This window comes from Heterodontus francisci, chromosome 25, assembly GCF_036365525.1.
Source record: "Heterodontus francisci isolate sHetFra1 chromosome 25, sHetFra1.hap1, whole genome shotgun sequence".
Lineage (NCBI taxonomy): Eukaryota > Metazoa > Chordata > Chondrichthyes > Heterodontiformes > Heterodontidae > Heterodontus > Heterodontus francisci.
The window spans coordinates 34,440,580-34,455,456 of NC_090395.1; the positions used below are offsets into that span (position 1 = coordinate 34,440,580).

Here is a 14,877-nt window from a genome sequence, read left to right on the forward strand (position 1 = left end):
TGCTGGAAACTCTATAGGCCCGATTTTAACCCAATCAAAACCCATTCACTTGCACAGAGTTAAAATCGGGTGGCATGGGTGCATATTCAGTTCTAGCCACTAGGAATCTGCAACACACATTGTGGCTTTCTCTCCTTGGTAGAAATAGGAAGAGAATAGCTTAAGTAGAGCTACTTTAATCCCATTGATGTTGAATCATAGAAATTTTAGTTCAGCAGGCCACTGTGCCTATGTTAGTGAAATATTTGGTTGCCAGTGAATCTGTATAGACTTTTTGTGAGGAGAGAAATCTATCTATTTGTTCCCCTACCCTCGCCACTGGCCACACATCACCTGTTGGATCCCCAGTGCTCACCCTACTGGTAACCCAATAAAATGGCACAACATCGTCTTGATTGAGATTATGTTTAAAATTATTCAATATCATTATTAAAGGCAGAAATAAAACCATGGACAAAATTCATAGGCATGGTGCAGTCCCAGGCTACTGAAACACTAGTTGGGCTACTGAAATGCTAATTGGATAACTGCCTTTGAAATCATCGAACAGTACTTAGGTAGTACTCTGAAAGTGAATAAGGTTCAGCTGTGATCAGATGACTTCAGGGTTTTGAAGGGCTACCACATTTCACAAATAGCGAGCCCAACCTTGTGGCTACCAAAAAATAGATACATTTCTACCACTGGAATAAATTGAAAACCAATCTGAGAGGGTTTGTAAAATGCAAATACAGGCAGATCAGGTAGGCAGTGTGTATGCAAAACACATCCTGACTTCAGACAGGCTTCGGGCCTTCGATGTTCAGACATTTCCTTCAAGTCACCTGTTTTCGGATGTGAACATCACTAAGTCTCTGACTCTCCCGTTCCTCCACTCATACAGGGTGTACGAACTGGTACACCAAACGTTGCGAGACGTCAGGCTTCCGGATGATCCCCTTTTTATAATATTGCCGGATGGAACGGCTTAGCTTGTCATAGTTCATTGCTGGTCGGTTCTTCCGGATTCCCCATAACCTGGCCACCTGTGCAGAGTCTTCAATCTTAAATATACCTGGTCAAGAATAAGATGAAGTTGCTACTTCTTAGTGGATACAATTAATGTACATACTTAATACAATAAAGGGCCTTTCATGCCAGCATCAAAGTTCAAATCTAGCTCAGACTGAATTCACATGGGTCAGTGTAATTGTTTACAGTGCACCTTAGAGTTGCCAACCCTCAGGACTGTCCTGGAGTTTTTTATTCGTTCATGGGATATGAGTGTTGCTGACAGTCAGCATTTATTGCCCATCCTTAATTGCCCTTGAGAAGGTGGTGGTGAGCCACCTTCTTCAACCATTGCAGTCCATGTGGTGTAGGTACACCCACAGTGCTGTTCGGAAGGGAGTTCCAGGATTTTGACCCAGTGACAGTGAAAGAACAATGATATATTTCCAAGTCATTATGGGGTGTGGCTTGGAGGGGAATTTGCAGGTAGTGGTGTTCCCATGCTGCCGCTGTTCTTCTGCATAGTGGAGGTTGCAGATTTGAAAGGCACTGTCGAAGGAGTCTTGGAGAGTCGCTGCAGTGCATCTTGTGGATGGTGCACACTGCTGCCATAGTGCATCGATGGTGGAGGCAGTGAATGTTGGCGGAGGTGAATGGTGTGCCAACCAAGTGGGTTGCCTTCTCCTGGATGGTGTTGAGCTTCTTGAGTGTTGTTGGAGCTGCACTCATCCAGGCAAGTGGAGAGTATTCCATCACACTCCTGACTTGTGCCTTGCAGATGGAGAACAGGCTTTGAGGAGTCAGGAGGTGAGCTACTCACCGCAGAATTCCCAGCCTCTGACCTGCTCTTGTAGCCACGGTATTTATGTGGCTACACTCGTTCAGTTTCTGGTCAATGGTAACCCCCAAGACATTGATGGTAGGGTAATGGTAATGCTGTTGAACATCAAGGGAAGTTGGTTAGATTCTCTTTTGTTGGAGATGGTCATTGCCTGACACTTGTGTGATGCAGATGTTACTTGCCACTTATCAGCCTAAGCCTGAATGTTGTCCGGGTCTCGCTGCATGTGGGCATGGACAGTTTCAGTATCTGAGGAGCTGCGAATGGTGCTGAACATTGTGCAATCATCAGCGAACATCCCCACTTCTGACCTCATGTTGGAGGGAAGGTTATTAATGAAGCAGCTGAAGACGGTTGGGCCTAGGACATTACCCTGAGGAGCTCCTGCAGCAGTGTCCTGGAGCTTAGATGATAGACCTCCAAAAACCACAGCCATCTTCCTTTGTGCTAGGTATGACACCAACCAGTGGAGAGTTTTCCCCTGATTCCCATTGACTCCAGTTTTGCTAGGGCTGCTTGATGCCAGACTTGGTCAAATGCTGCCTGATGTCAAGGGCAGTCACTCTCACCTCACCTCTTGAGTTCAGCTCTTTTGTCCATGTTTGAACCATAGCTGTGATGAGGTCAGGAGCTGAGTGGCCCTGGCGAAACACAAACTGAGCATCAGTGAGCAGATTCTTGCTAAGCAAGTGCTGCTTGATGGCACTGTTGACGACATCTTCCATCACTTTGCTGATAATTGAGATTAGACTAATGGGAAGGAGCGGGTAAGAGGCCAGATTGGATTTGTCATATCTGGAAATACTCCAGGATATACCTGGGCAATTCTCTGCCTTGTCAGGTAGATGCCAGAGTTATAGCTGTACTTAAACAGCTTGGCTAGGGGGTGTGGCTAATACTGGAGCACAAGTCTTCTATTGCCAGGATGTTGTCAGGACCCATAGCCTTTGCAGTACCCAGTGCCTTCAGCTGTTAACTTGATATCATGTGGAGTGAATCGGATTGGCTGAAAACTGGCATCTGTGATGCTGGGGACCTCAGGAGGAGACTGAAATGTAACATTCACTTGACACGTCTGGCTGAAGGTGGATGCAAATGCTTCAGCCTTGCCTTTTGCGCTGATGTGCTGGGCTCCCCCATCATTGAGGATGGGGATGTTTGTGAAGATTCTTTCTATGGTTAGTTCTTTAATTGTTCACCATTCATGACTGAATGTGACAGAACTGCAGAGCTTTGATCTGATCCATTGGTTGTGGGATCGCTTAGCTCGATTGCATGTTGCTTTTGCTGTTTAGCATGCATGTGGTCCTGTGTTGTAGCTTCACCAGGTTGCCATTTCATTTTTGGGTATGCCTGGTGCTGCTCCTGGCATGCTCTCCTACACTCCTCATTGAACCAGAATTGGTCCTGTGGTTGATGGTAATGGTAGAGTGAGGAGGATATGCAGGGCCATGAGGTTACAGATTGTGGTTGACTACGATTCTGCTGTTGCTGATGTCCCACAGTGTCTCATGGATACCCAGTTTTGAGCTGCCGGATCAGTTCTGAACTTATCCCATTTAGCACGGTGGTAGTGTCACACAACACAATGGAAGATATGCTCAGTGTGAAGCTGGGACTTTGTCTTCACAAGGACTGTGCAGTGGTCACTCCTACCAATGCCGTCATGGACCGATGCATCTGCAACAGGTACATTGGGGAGGGTGAGGTCAAGTAGGTTTTTCCTTCTTGTTGGTTCTCCCACCATCTGCAGCAGGCCCAGTCTGGCAGATATGTTCTTCAGGACTTGATCAGTAGTGGTGTTACTGAGCCACTCTTGGTGATGGGCATTGAAGTCCCCCACCCAGAGTACATTCTGTGCCTTTGCCGCCCTCAGTGGTTCTTCCAAGTGTTGTTTTTCATGGAGGAGTACTGATTCATCTGCAGAGGGAGGGCAGTGGGTGGTAATCAGGAGATTTCCTTGCCCATGTTTGATCTGATGCCATGAGACTTCTTGAGATCCAGAGTCAATGTTGAGGACTCCCAGGGCCACTCCCTCTCGACTGTATACCACTGTGCCACCACCTCTGTCCTTCTGGTGGGACAGGACGTATCCAAGGATGGTTATGGAGGAGTCTGGGACATTGGGCATAAGGTATGATTCAGTGAGTATGACTATGTCAGGGTGTTGCTTAACTAGTCTGTGAGACAGCTCTCCCAATTTCAGCACAAGTCTCCAGCAGTCTGTGAGGAGGACTTTGCAGAGTGTGCTTTTGTCATTTCTGGTGCCTAGGTTGTCCATTTGGTTTTATTCTTATTCAACTTTTCTGTAGCAGAGGGCAGTTAGAGTCAACCACATTGCTATGGGTCTGGAGTCACAAGTCAGCCAGATTGGGCAAGGACGGCAGATTTCCTTCCCTAAAGGGCATTCGTGAACCCGGTAGTTCCATGATTCCAAACTTATTAATTAGTTGAATATAAATTCCACCAGTGGTGGGATTTGAACTCATGTCACTGAAGCATTAGTTTGGACCTTTAAATTGCTAGTGCTGTATCATTGCCACTGGGTTACCATTCCCATCTCCAGGAATTGAAGATTAATCTCCAGGATACTGCTGTGAGCAACCCATAATCATAGGGGCATTAAAAAATTATGTGTATTTGTTTCATTTTCTTTTAACCCTTTTATTTATTAGCTATAAAATATTGCAGTAGGGAAAAAAGCTGTTCGAAAGTCAAGAATTAAGTCATGACGAGTCTGTTCACTTTCAAATTGGCTGGGGAAGGAGGTGCAACATGAGGATAGTGGAATCGTGGGAGCGGAGTGGTAGGATGCAGGGCGTCATGTAATGAATCTTCCAGGAATAAATGCAATCGAGTTGGCAACCCAAATGCTTTTAGTCATGGGAGGGAACAAAATTTCACCCTGCATGTCTTGTCCAAATTTCTACATGGTGACCCCTTGCTGGAAAGTGCATGTGTGGAACTGTCAGCCATGGCTCAGTAGTATCACCCTTGCCTCTGACCCACTCCAGAAACTTAAGTCCAAAATCCAGGCTGACACTGCAATGTAGTACTGAGGGAGCGCTGCACTGTCAAAAATGTCCTCTCTTAGATGAGACATTAAACTGAGGCCCTATCTGCTCTCTTAGGTGGATGTAAAAGATCCCATGGCACTTTGAAGAAGAACAGGGGAATTCTTCCTGACCAATATTTATTCCTCAATCAACATCACTAGAAAAACAGGTTACGCAGTCATTATCTCATTGCTGTTTGTGGGAACTTGCTGTGTGCAAATTAGTAAAATATTGTCCTACGCCAATCGTCCTGGAACCCTACATTTACACAGATAAATATCAAGGAATGCTGCACCAATGGCAACAAGGCTAAGAGCACAGTATACGACTGACCTTTCTCTTTGTTCAACCAGCGAATGAATCGACCATAGTTGTGTGGCTTCAGCAAGAGTTCCTTCAGAAATTGCCAAAGGTGAATTGGCTGTCCGGAGCAGGAGGAATCTGCCTCTGTGTCCATCCATCCTTCGTCACTGCCTGGTGAGAGGAACCAACAGGACGTCACATTAAATTTCTTCACTGTTCAACCACTGGACAGTGCTAACCTTATAAAGAGGCCACCGATACAAAAATAAATGTTAGAAATTTAGCACAGAGGGTAGGAGAAACATCTTCACACAGAGAATGTTGAGTCCATTTCTAGAGTTAATGGTTGAGGCAGAAACTATGTCAACATTCACATTCAGATTGGATAAGTGGATGGGAGGAAATGGAAATGAAGAGATATGGGAACAGTGTGGTTCAGCGTTATTTGGACCATTTGATAACGAGGAAAGTCAACACTGGCACAGACTAGTTGGGATGAATGGCCTGTTTCTGTGTTGTAACATCTATGTATTTTTAAGGCTGTATTTGCATGAATAAAATTAAGATAAAGAAGTTCTATTAAATGGAACCTTCAAAGCCATCTTGAGGCATTCATGGGTGGAGACATCCCTCCAGGGCGTAAACATTGACAATACCACCTGAGTGAGGTTTGGAGTTTTAGACTTTGGACCTCATTAAAAACAAAAGGGATTGGGAGAACCATGTGACCGTCTCCCCAGGCTGTGTAAAACTGGGAGTTTTGTTACACACAAAAGAGACAAGCAGTAAAGGAGTGTGCAGCAGCAAGAAAGGCTGTGTGTCTCCCTTTCTCCAGAAAACATCAAGTTTGAAAACCGTCTGCGACTGTGGGCCCTCCAAGCCTACAGATTCCTGTAGGGGAAGAGAGCCACCTACAAGACTGCCTTCAAGAAAATCCTGAGCCAAGAAGGCCAGCCACAAAGTGCACTTTGACGAGCCAAAGACTTCAAGAATAAAACTCCAGCCAGAAGACCACCGAAACATCAAACCTCAGACTGTGTATTTAACTTTTATTTATTCTGGACTTTAATCCAACCACCAAATCTAGTTTTCACTCTGTAATCTATTTGTGCATGTGTCATTCTGTTTTTTATGTTTTAGTTTTAGAGATACAGCACTGAAACAGGCCCTTCGGCCCACCGAGTCTGTGCCGACCATCAACCACCCATTTATACTAATTCTACACTAATTCCATATTCCTACCACATCCCCACCTGTCCCTATATTTCCCTACCACCTACCTATACTAGGGGCAATTTATAATGGCCAATTTACCTATCAACCTGCAAGTCTTTGGCATGTGGGAGGAAACCGGAGCACCCGGAGGAAACCCACGCAGACACAGGGAGAACTTGCAAACTCCACCCAGGCAGTACCCAGAATTGAACCCGGGTCGCTGGAGCTGTGAGGCTGCGGTGCTAACCACTGCGCCACTGTGCCACCCCTCATGTGAATGTGTGCGTGAAGGTAGCATATTTTAAAAATTATTTTGTTTAAACTCAAGAAAACCTGTCTGATTGGTTCTTTCACGATCACATTAAAGGTAAAAGGTAAATACTCACTGAGGTGGTAAGCACAACCACCGTTTAAAAATGAATAAACTCTGTTGCAGTCAAATAAGAGGAAGGGCAAGAGGGGTGACTGACTCCCCTCCTCACCTTGACTGTAACAGAAATTTGGGGGCTCTAGTTTGTGCTCGTAACCCAACGACAAATAAAAAATTGGAAGTGAGAAACCAAATTGATCCCGAGTAAAAAAAAGAATTTAAAACTTCAATACAGGTTTTCTTGTGGCTTTTGCTGCTAGAATGCTAACATGTCCACATCCGAGGCCAGTACCTTCCTAAGCCAGGGTGAAGTAACTTGGGATAGGTTAAAGATCCTATCTATTGAAGAGTTGAGGAAAGTAGCTGGGCAGTTAGGGATTACTTTCCATTCAAAAGCTAAGAAATCTGAAATCCTGCAACTTGTGGCCAACCATTTTTCACTTGAACCTGAAGATTCAGAGACAGGGTTAGAGTCAGAAACAGACAGGGTAATATTAGCTAAAACACAATTAGAACAGAGGAGACCAGAATTAGAATTCCAGAGAGAGGGAGCATAGAGAGTGTCAAAAAAAAGAAAAAGAAAAGGAAGAAAGGGAAAAAGAGAAAACTTTCCCGAAGGAGAAGGAGGAAAGTGAGTTAAGGCGGGATAAATAGACTAGGGGAAAACCTAATACACCCAGTGAAGGCATGGCTAGTGAGGAAGCTACCCCTAGATCAAGACCATGTGCTGAGCTCTTAAAGTTCTCCCAGTTGATTCTAAAGTTCAATGAGGGACCTGGGGAAGCATTTTTCATCACTTTTGAAATGCATGCAAGACAGCTGAAATGACCGGCAGAGAGCTGGACTGTTTTGTTACAAAGCAAGCTAACAGGAAAAGCCCATGAGGTTTATTCACTGTTGCCAGATGAAAGTTCATCAGATTATGAGATGACTAAAAATGCTATCATAGGGTTCTATGAGCAAGTACTGGAAGCATACCGCCATAAATTCTGAACCCTCCAAAAGTAGCCTGACCAAACTTACCTCAAGTTTGAAAGAATTAAGCAGCTTGCTTTTGACCAGTGGATAAGGGCACTTAAGGTACAGCTGTCATGGAAGTGTTTTTTTCTCTGTTTAAACTAAGGGGGTCTGTGTGTCTTTAAGACTGAGAGAAGTTTTTATATTCTCTGAGAACAGTGTGTGCAAGCTACAAGCCTGTTCCGAAGCAACAGCAAAAGAGAGAGGTCACATGCTGTATTGTATCAGTTTAACTGTGTGTAAGACTGCTAGAACTGGTTTGACCTGGCAGACCAGTGAAGTGTGCTTTTCTTGAAGGAAGAATTTTGTCTCCCTCAGCAGAAAATCTACATTGGCCTACAGGCTGTGTTTCGCCTAAAGAGGAAAAGACCCTTGAAAAGGAATCTTTGCATTATTGGAGGTAGCAAATTCCTTTGTACTTCCAACCTCTAAGAGGTCTCTGCCTCAGGAGTGACTTTCTGTTGTCTTTTATGTTTCTGGGAGTTCTGGAAACTCAGTAAAGTTTCTACTGATAGACTGCTAATTCAAAACCTAAATAGACCTGTTGTTATACTCCTTGTTGAAAGACCTGTGTGACGCCTACTGCAGCTGAATTGCCTTGAACGTCTATCCATTACAGACTGTTCATCAAACTCGCCTGGAGACTTTGAGTGGTATCTAACTATTTGACTCTGGGGCACCTCATTGATCTGGGAAAGTAACCAACCAGGACTTACAACCTAGTTGTTTTATTATTCCTAAGAAACAGCTCTAATTTAAAACATCATTTTAAAAATCGGTTAACCATTGGTTTTGGAATGTATGTGTGTGTGCATGAGGATTAGGAGGAAAAAGAAGTTATAAAGTCTTTTTAGACATAGATTTATCTCAATATTGTTTAAGATTTAGTTTATTAATAAATAGTTTGTTGTTGTTTCAAGAAACCTGGTTTGGTGTTTTCTTCTGGGGTTAATAAAATGTTTAATTTGGCTAATTTCCAGAAGGTGGGAAACTTTAATAATATGCTGTGACCGGTGGAGTAATGGGACTGAATTGACTATGCATTATTCCCACCTCAGTCGTAACACAGCTCACATATGAAAGTCTCTGAGAGGTGATCCTTCTGGAGGGGTTTATACACTCACTTCCCCTTTCTATTAAACCCATGCAGAGGAGCAGAAGGTTCAAAGAGCCAGGCAGGCCACAATTCTGGCTGATGAATTTATCCTTGTACACAAGCCCTTACCCCAAGGGAAACCCTTCCCTGGTCACCCCCACAAACCCAAAAAGGATAAAAGGTGGGAGGGTGATAGGAGCCCAAACAGCCTTGGGCAGGAACAGAAAGCTGGACACAGAGGGGGTCCTCCTCAAGCCAAAAAAGACAGCACTGACAGAAGGAGTGATGCCCAAAAACCTGTGTGTTTCCATTGTAACAAGGCAGGTCACCTTCAAGCTGACGGCTGTAAATTATGGGGAAAAGCTATGAGATTAATCAGAGCACACCAGACCCGTACAGGAGAAGGGGCCCTGATGGAAAGCACAGCAGAGCAGGCTGTGGCTTTAACTACAGCAGTAAGACCCAATAAACATACCGCTGTGAGTGCAGAAAAATCTAACCAAATCCCTGAAAGTTACCAGGATTTTGTATCCCAAGGAAAAGTGACCCCATACCCCTCGAGTGGGGCAAGCAAACCACAGTCATACTTAGGGATACAGGAGCCACAAAATCCCTTCTGCTGGGAAAAGGCATGACCTTTGCCCTCAGAAAGTGCAGTCAATGGAGTGTTAGTGATTGGTATCAGAGGGCGGTGTATGCCCATACCTACATATCGGGTGCACCTGGAGTGCAACCTTGTTTCAGGACCGGTAAACATGAGGATTGTCCCTCGTTTACCTGTGGATGGGGTCGATCTGCTCCTGGGAAATGATCTGGCAGGGACAAAGGTGGTAGCTTCCCCAGTACTTTTAGAGAAACCGAAAGAGGTCAGGGAAACAGAGAAGTTGCAGGAGAAGGTCCCTGGCATTTTCCCTGATTGTGTGGTGACCCGGTCCAGGCCAAATAAGTCCCATCAGAAGAGGCTGAACTGGCATTGCAGATGGATGGCGCTACTGTCCGGTTATCTAAAACCTTCTTTGATTTTCCCTAGTTGAGGCTCAGCAAGCCGACCCAGTATTAAAAACGTTAGCACAGACTGCCCAAACCGAAACTGAAGCAAAGGGAGTCCCAGAGTGCTACTATTTAAAGAATGAGGTGCTGATGAGGAAGTGGAGACCTCCTCACAGATCTGCGGATGAAGAGGACAGTGGTTCACCAGTTCGCCACCAAGGTACTGTAAAGAAATATTAAGAATGGCCCATGAACTTCCAATGGCTGGACATGTCGGTGTACGAAAAACCCAAGCCCGCATAAGACAGCATTTTGATTAGCCAAAACTCCACAAAGATTTGGTGGAGTTCTGTAAAACTTCACATATGTGCCAGGTTGTGGGGAAGCCCCAACCTGCAATAAAACCTGCACCCCTAATTCCTGTACCGGCTTTTGGGGAGCCCTTCAGCAGAGTGTTGGTGAATTGTGTGGGGCCCCTGCTGAAAACAAAAGGGGACAGACAAATGCAGGTCTGTCAGCCAGTCAGGCAGGAAGGGAACGAAAAGGACAGTGAGGACAGATTAGAGGAAGGCCGGGACGATTCCTAGCTGGAACTCCCTACATGTTAGCCAACACTGAAATGTTGGAAAAATTAAACCCCACACTCTCCTACGTAAATGCAGGTCAAAGAGGTACTCTTCCAAGGCTGCTAACAGCATTTACAGAAACCTGCAGGGACAAGGAAAGTTTCCAAAAAGGCAAATCAACAGTGAGGGAGATGCCTCACCTAGTTGAAGTGCCACAGGGGAGTACAGTGAAATGGACAGACACCTTTGAGCAGGAGTGTCCCAGAGGACATGGGGCAGATTAGCAAGGAGACCCTCCCCACAGTACAGGGAAAAGGGAAAGAAAAATGCCCTAAAGTAAACAGCACTTGTGTGACTCACTCGAAAACTAAAAGTGAGGTCAGTGTGGATCTATCCACTGAAGAACCCAATGATCAGGTCCCAAACCCAAAGTTAATCAAACCCAGAAATTTCAATTCAGAATTCAGCAAGAACAAGGGCCCAGAGGAAATCTCAGACACCTCACAGGGGCTAAAAACCAATTTAATTATCTACTGCCGCTATAGTGAGAAAGATTATCAAGGTGTTGGAACCTGAATGGTTAAAGCCACATGTTGCAGAAACAGCAGTTGAGGGGTTAAAGATTGTACATACAGGAAAACTTACCTTAAACAATAGTGGAAATTTGCAGACCTCAAACTTCACCAACAACCACATGTTTATTGAGATGCACATCCCCAGGGTATTACAACTTGATACTAGAGAAACTCTAACCCCATTTGACAACACATGACCATCCCAGACAAAACTCCAAAAAATTATTAAATCAGCATAGCTATTGCAGTCAATTTTAATATTAATGAGAGAATCTGAGGAGTGAGTGTTAAGAATGAATGTGTGTTTTCTTTTTTTTCTTTTCCACAACTAATGAAATGTTCCAATCATCACATTTCATTCCGCATGGTATGGAGGTGTCAAGAAAACACAATATGCCAAATGAGAAATATTAATTCATCAGTTGGAAACTTACATTAAACTTTTTATGGAAGAAATCCTACAGTTAACTTTTTAAAAAACCTGACAACCAAGATGGCCACCACAATTTGCATCTGAAATACCAGGCGATCAAATTGGAGACACAGGTCTAACAAGAAGCCCAGCTGGGACAATGCTTTGGCTAACTGAGTAGATGATCCACATCACCCTTGTTAGCAGAACATTCAAAGCCATTTTGAGGCATTCATGAATGGAGATGTCCCTCCAGGGCATAAACACTGACAATACCACTTAAGAGAGGTTTTGGGTTTTAGACTTTGGACCTCATTAAAAACAAAGGGAATTGAGAGAACCATGTGACCATCTCCCCAGGCTGTGTAAAACTGGGAGTTTTGTTACACACAAAAGAGACAAGCACTAAAGGGGTGTGCAGCAGCAAGAAAGGCTGTGTGTCTTCCTTTCTCTCCGGAAAACATCAAGTTTGAAAACCGTCTACAACTGTGGACCCTCCAAGCCTATAGTTTGTTACAGAGACCAGGGGAAGAGAGCCAACTACAGGATTGCTTCCAAGAAAATCCTGAGCCAAGTGGGCCAGCTACAAAGTGCACTTTGACCAGCCAAAGACTTCAAGAATACAACTCCAGCCATAGGACCACCGAAGCATCCAATCTCAGACTTTGTATTTAACTTTTATTTATTCTGGACTTTAATCCAACTACAAAATCTAGTTTTCCCTCTGTAATCTATTTGTGTGTGATTCTTGTGTGAATGTGTCGCGTTTTAAAAATTATTTTATAAATTGGGTTTAGATTGTTAAGTATAATAAACTCACATCTTTCTTGTTCAAATTCAAGAAAACCTGTCTGATTGGTTCTTTCACGATCACGTTAAAGGTAAAACACACACTGAGGTGGTAAGCGCACCCACTGTTTAAAAAGGAACAAACCCTGTAGCAGTCAAATAAGAGGCAGGGCAAGAGGGGTGACTCTGACCCCCCCCCCCCCCCCCCCCCAGCACCACCTTGGCTGGAACCCTATTCTTTAAGACTATTTCACAATTATTTCAATAGGATGAGTGGAAAGAGTCTTACCACCAGTATCCACTTATAAAGATGCTATTGCTATGTTCTGGATGGATTTCTTTTTTGTTTTGGTGATATGGTTTGATGATGTAGAGAAAAGTGGCTGAGAGGAGTTACTGAGCTCAACTTTCAAGGAGCTGAGCTTTCTGTTACCTATTGTATCTACTTGTGTGCATTTAGTGCCCTAACAGATTGTAACTGTACTTTGGAGAACTAATTCTTGAACCAGTCTTGTGGTATTAATTTGCTAATGGTGTGTGTAGTATAATGGATGTAGGTTGTTTCTAGGTAGATTATGTAAATAGACTGTATGCATCATTACAGGATCTGATGTCATGGATTGTACAGAGCCTTGTGTGAGGAGTATTGTAGTGGCAGCCATAGTTGATAAATGTTTATAAATACACTCCAGTTACCTTAACCCACAGACTACTATCTTTATTTGGTACAGAGAGTATAGTAACATGAATATTATATGGTGGCAGCGGAAAAGTGATTGTAGAGAAGATACAATAACATCAAAAAACATTGAGAAAACAGAAGAAGATGGAAAATTCATCGCTCTTGCCAGAGGCCTTCAGGTGGGAAGCAGGCCCGAACCAAGCCAAGACATGGCCGAAATTGGTCCGGAGGTTCGAAAGGTACCATTCTGCATCGGGTTTAGCTCAGAGACGAGACAAAGAGCAGGTGTTTATATTGTTATACGCAACCATAACCCAAGGAATCGATGAGAAGCAAACTATTTGTGCTGAAGTCATGAAAGCTATAGAAGGGTATTTCAAGATCAGAAAAAAATGTTATTGTTGAATGGGCAAAATTTAATAAGCGCACCCAGAAAAAAGGGGAAAGCATTGAATATTTATTCATGACCTATACAAGATTGCTGAAGATTACGAATATGGAAGCTTGCGTGAGGAATTGATTCGAGATAGAATCGTAGTTGGGGTTATAGACGATGTGCTGTCAGATCAACTACAGTGAAGGGAAGACTTGAGTTTACATAAAGCTATTCAATAAGCAGACAGTGGGAGGTTAGGAAATATACCCGACTTGCAGTTTGAGGGGTGAGTCCAATCCCAAAGACTTATGACTCAGTGGAATTGGTGGAAAAAAAGGGAATGGAATGGCGTCAAAAAGCCTGAAAGGGGGGAAAGCCATCTGGAAGCAGCAGCACTGAATTGCAGTAGGTGTGGCCAAGAGAGGCACCAGCAGGAAAATTGCCCAGCCAGGGAGGCAGAATGTTTCCAATGTAGAAAAAAGGGACATTTCCAGTCGATGTGTCACAGCAAGAAACAAATATTTCAGACCAGCAAAGGGACAAATCGTTTAAACAAGAGAATAAACGAAGTACAAGATGAGCAAATAATTGAAACTCCTTTCTTAGGAGAAATACAAGGAGGAAATGAAAATTGCTGGACAGCAGATATCATGGTCAGAGAAAATAAAACTAGCTTTAAGTTAGACATAGGATCAGTGGTTTCTGTTCTATCGGATAAGGAAACATAGCTAAAGAAGTTTAGCTTTAGAACAACAAGATGCTATATGGTCCTGCAGGCATAGAGCTGAAAGTCATAAGGGAACTGAGAACGACTTTAAGATAGAAGAATAAACAGATTGCCGAAATGCTATATATTATTAAGAATCAGAGTTGTTCATTAATCAGCAAGAAGGCATGTGTCGACCTACAACTGATATGTAGTGTAGAAGAAATTAAGGGACAAGGGAACGAACCTAGAGATTTTAGGGCTAAACTCCCGAAGCTATTTAGAGGATTGGGAAAATTGACAACAGAATATCACATAAGTCTGAGGAAAGAGGTATATTTATTGACACCGAGGTCCCACACCCACTCCTGGAAAAGCTTAAAAAAGAAATAGAAGCAATGGAGAACCAAGGAGTGATATCAGCAGTAATTAAACCAACTAGATGGTGTTCTGGTATGGTTCCAGTAAAGAAACCAAATGGATCTGTAGAATCTGTGTCAAGCTCACTCAGCAAAGCAGTAGAGAGAGAGATCCACCCAATGGCATCAGTGGATGAAAGTTTAGCAAAACTGGGATAAAGCGCCACATTTATGAAATTAGGTTTAAACAGTGGATTCTGCAGTTACCATTGGATGAAGAGTCTAAATTGTTGACTATGTTTATAACACTATTTGGGAGATTCTGTTTCAACAAGTTACCATTTGGTATAACATTGGCACTGGAGATCTTTCGGTGAAGGATGTCAAGAATCCTGGAAGCCATAGAGGGAATAATCTGTCACATGGACGACGTCCTAATTCACGACACAAGGGTAAGAGCTGTATTACAAATTCTAGAAGAAGCAGGTCTCACATTAAATAACAAGTGTGTATTTTTGCAGACAATAGTGAAGT

General features: G+C 43.5%; 1 protein-coding gene across 1 annotated transcript in view; it reads right to left on the reverse strand.

The window, feature by feature from the left end:
• Positions 1 to 875: 875 nt before the first annotated feature.
• Positions 876 to 14,877, reverse strand: part of LOC137384081 (SAM pointed domain-containing Ets transcription factor) — a 111,001-nt gene continuing 96,999 nt past the window's right edge. The window contains exons 5-6 of the mRNA XM_068057660.1: positions 5,221 to 5,361; positions 876 to 1,054 (exon numbers count right to left, since the gene is read on the reverse strand). Of these exons, the coding sequence (XP_067913761.1) occupies positions 876 to 1,054; positions 5,221 to 5,361 (320 nt within the window). The remainder of the gene's footprint in view (positions 1,055 to 5,220; positions 5,362 to 14,877) is intronic.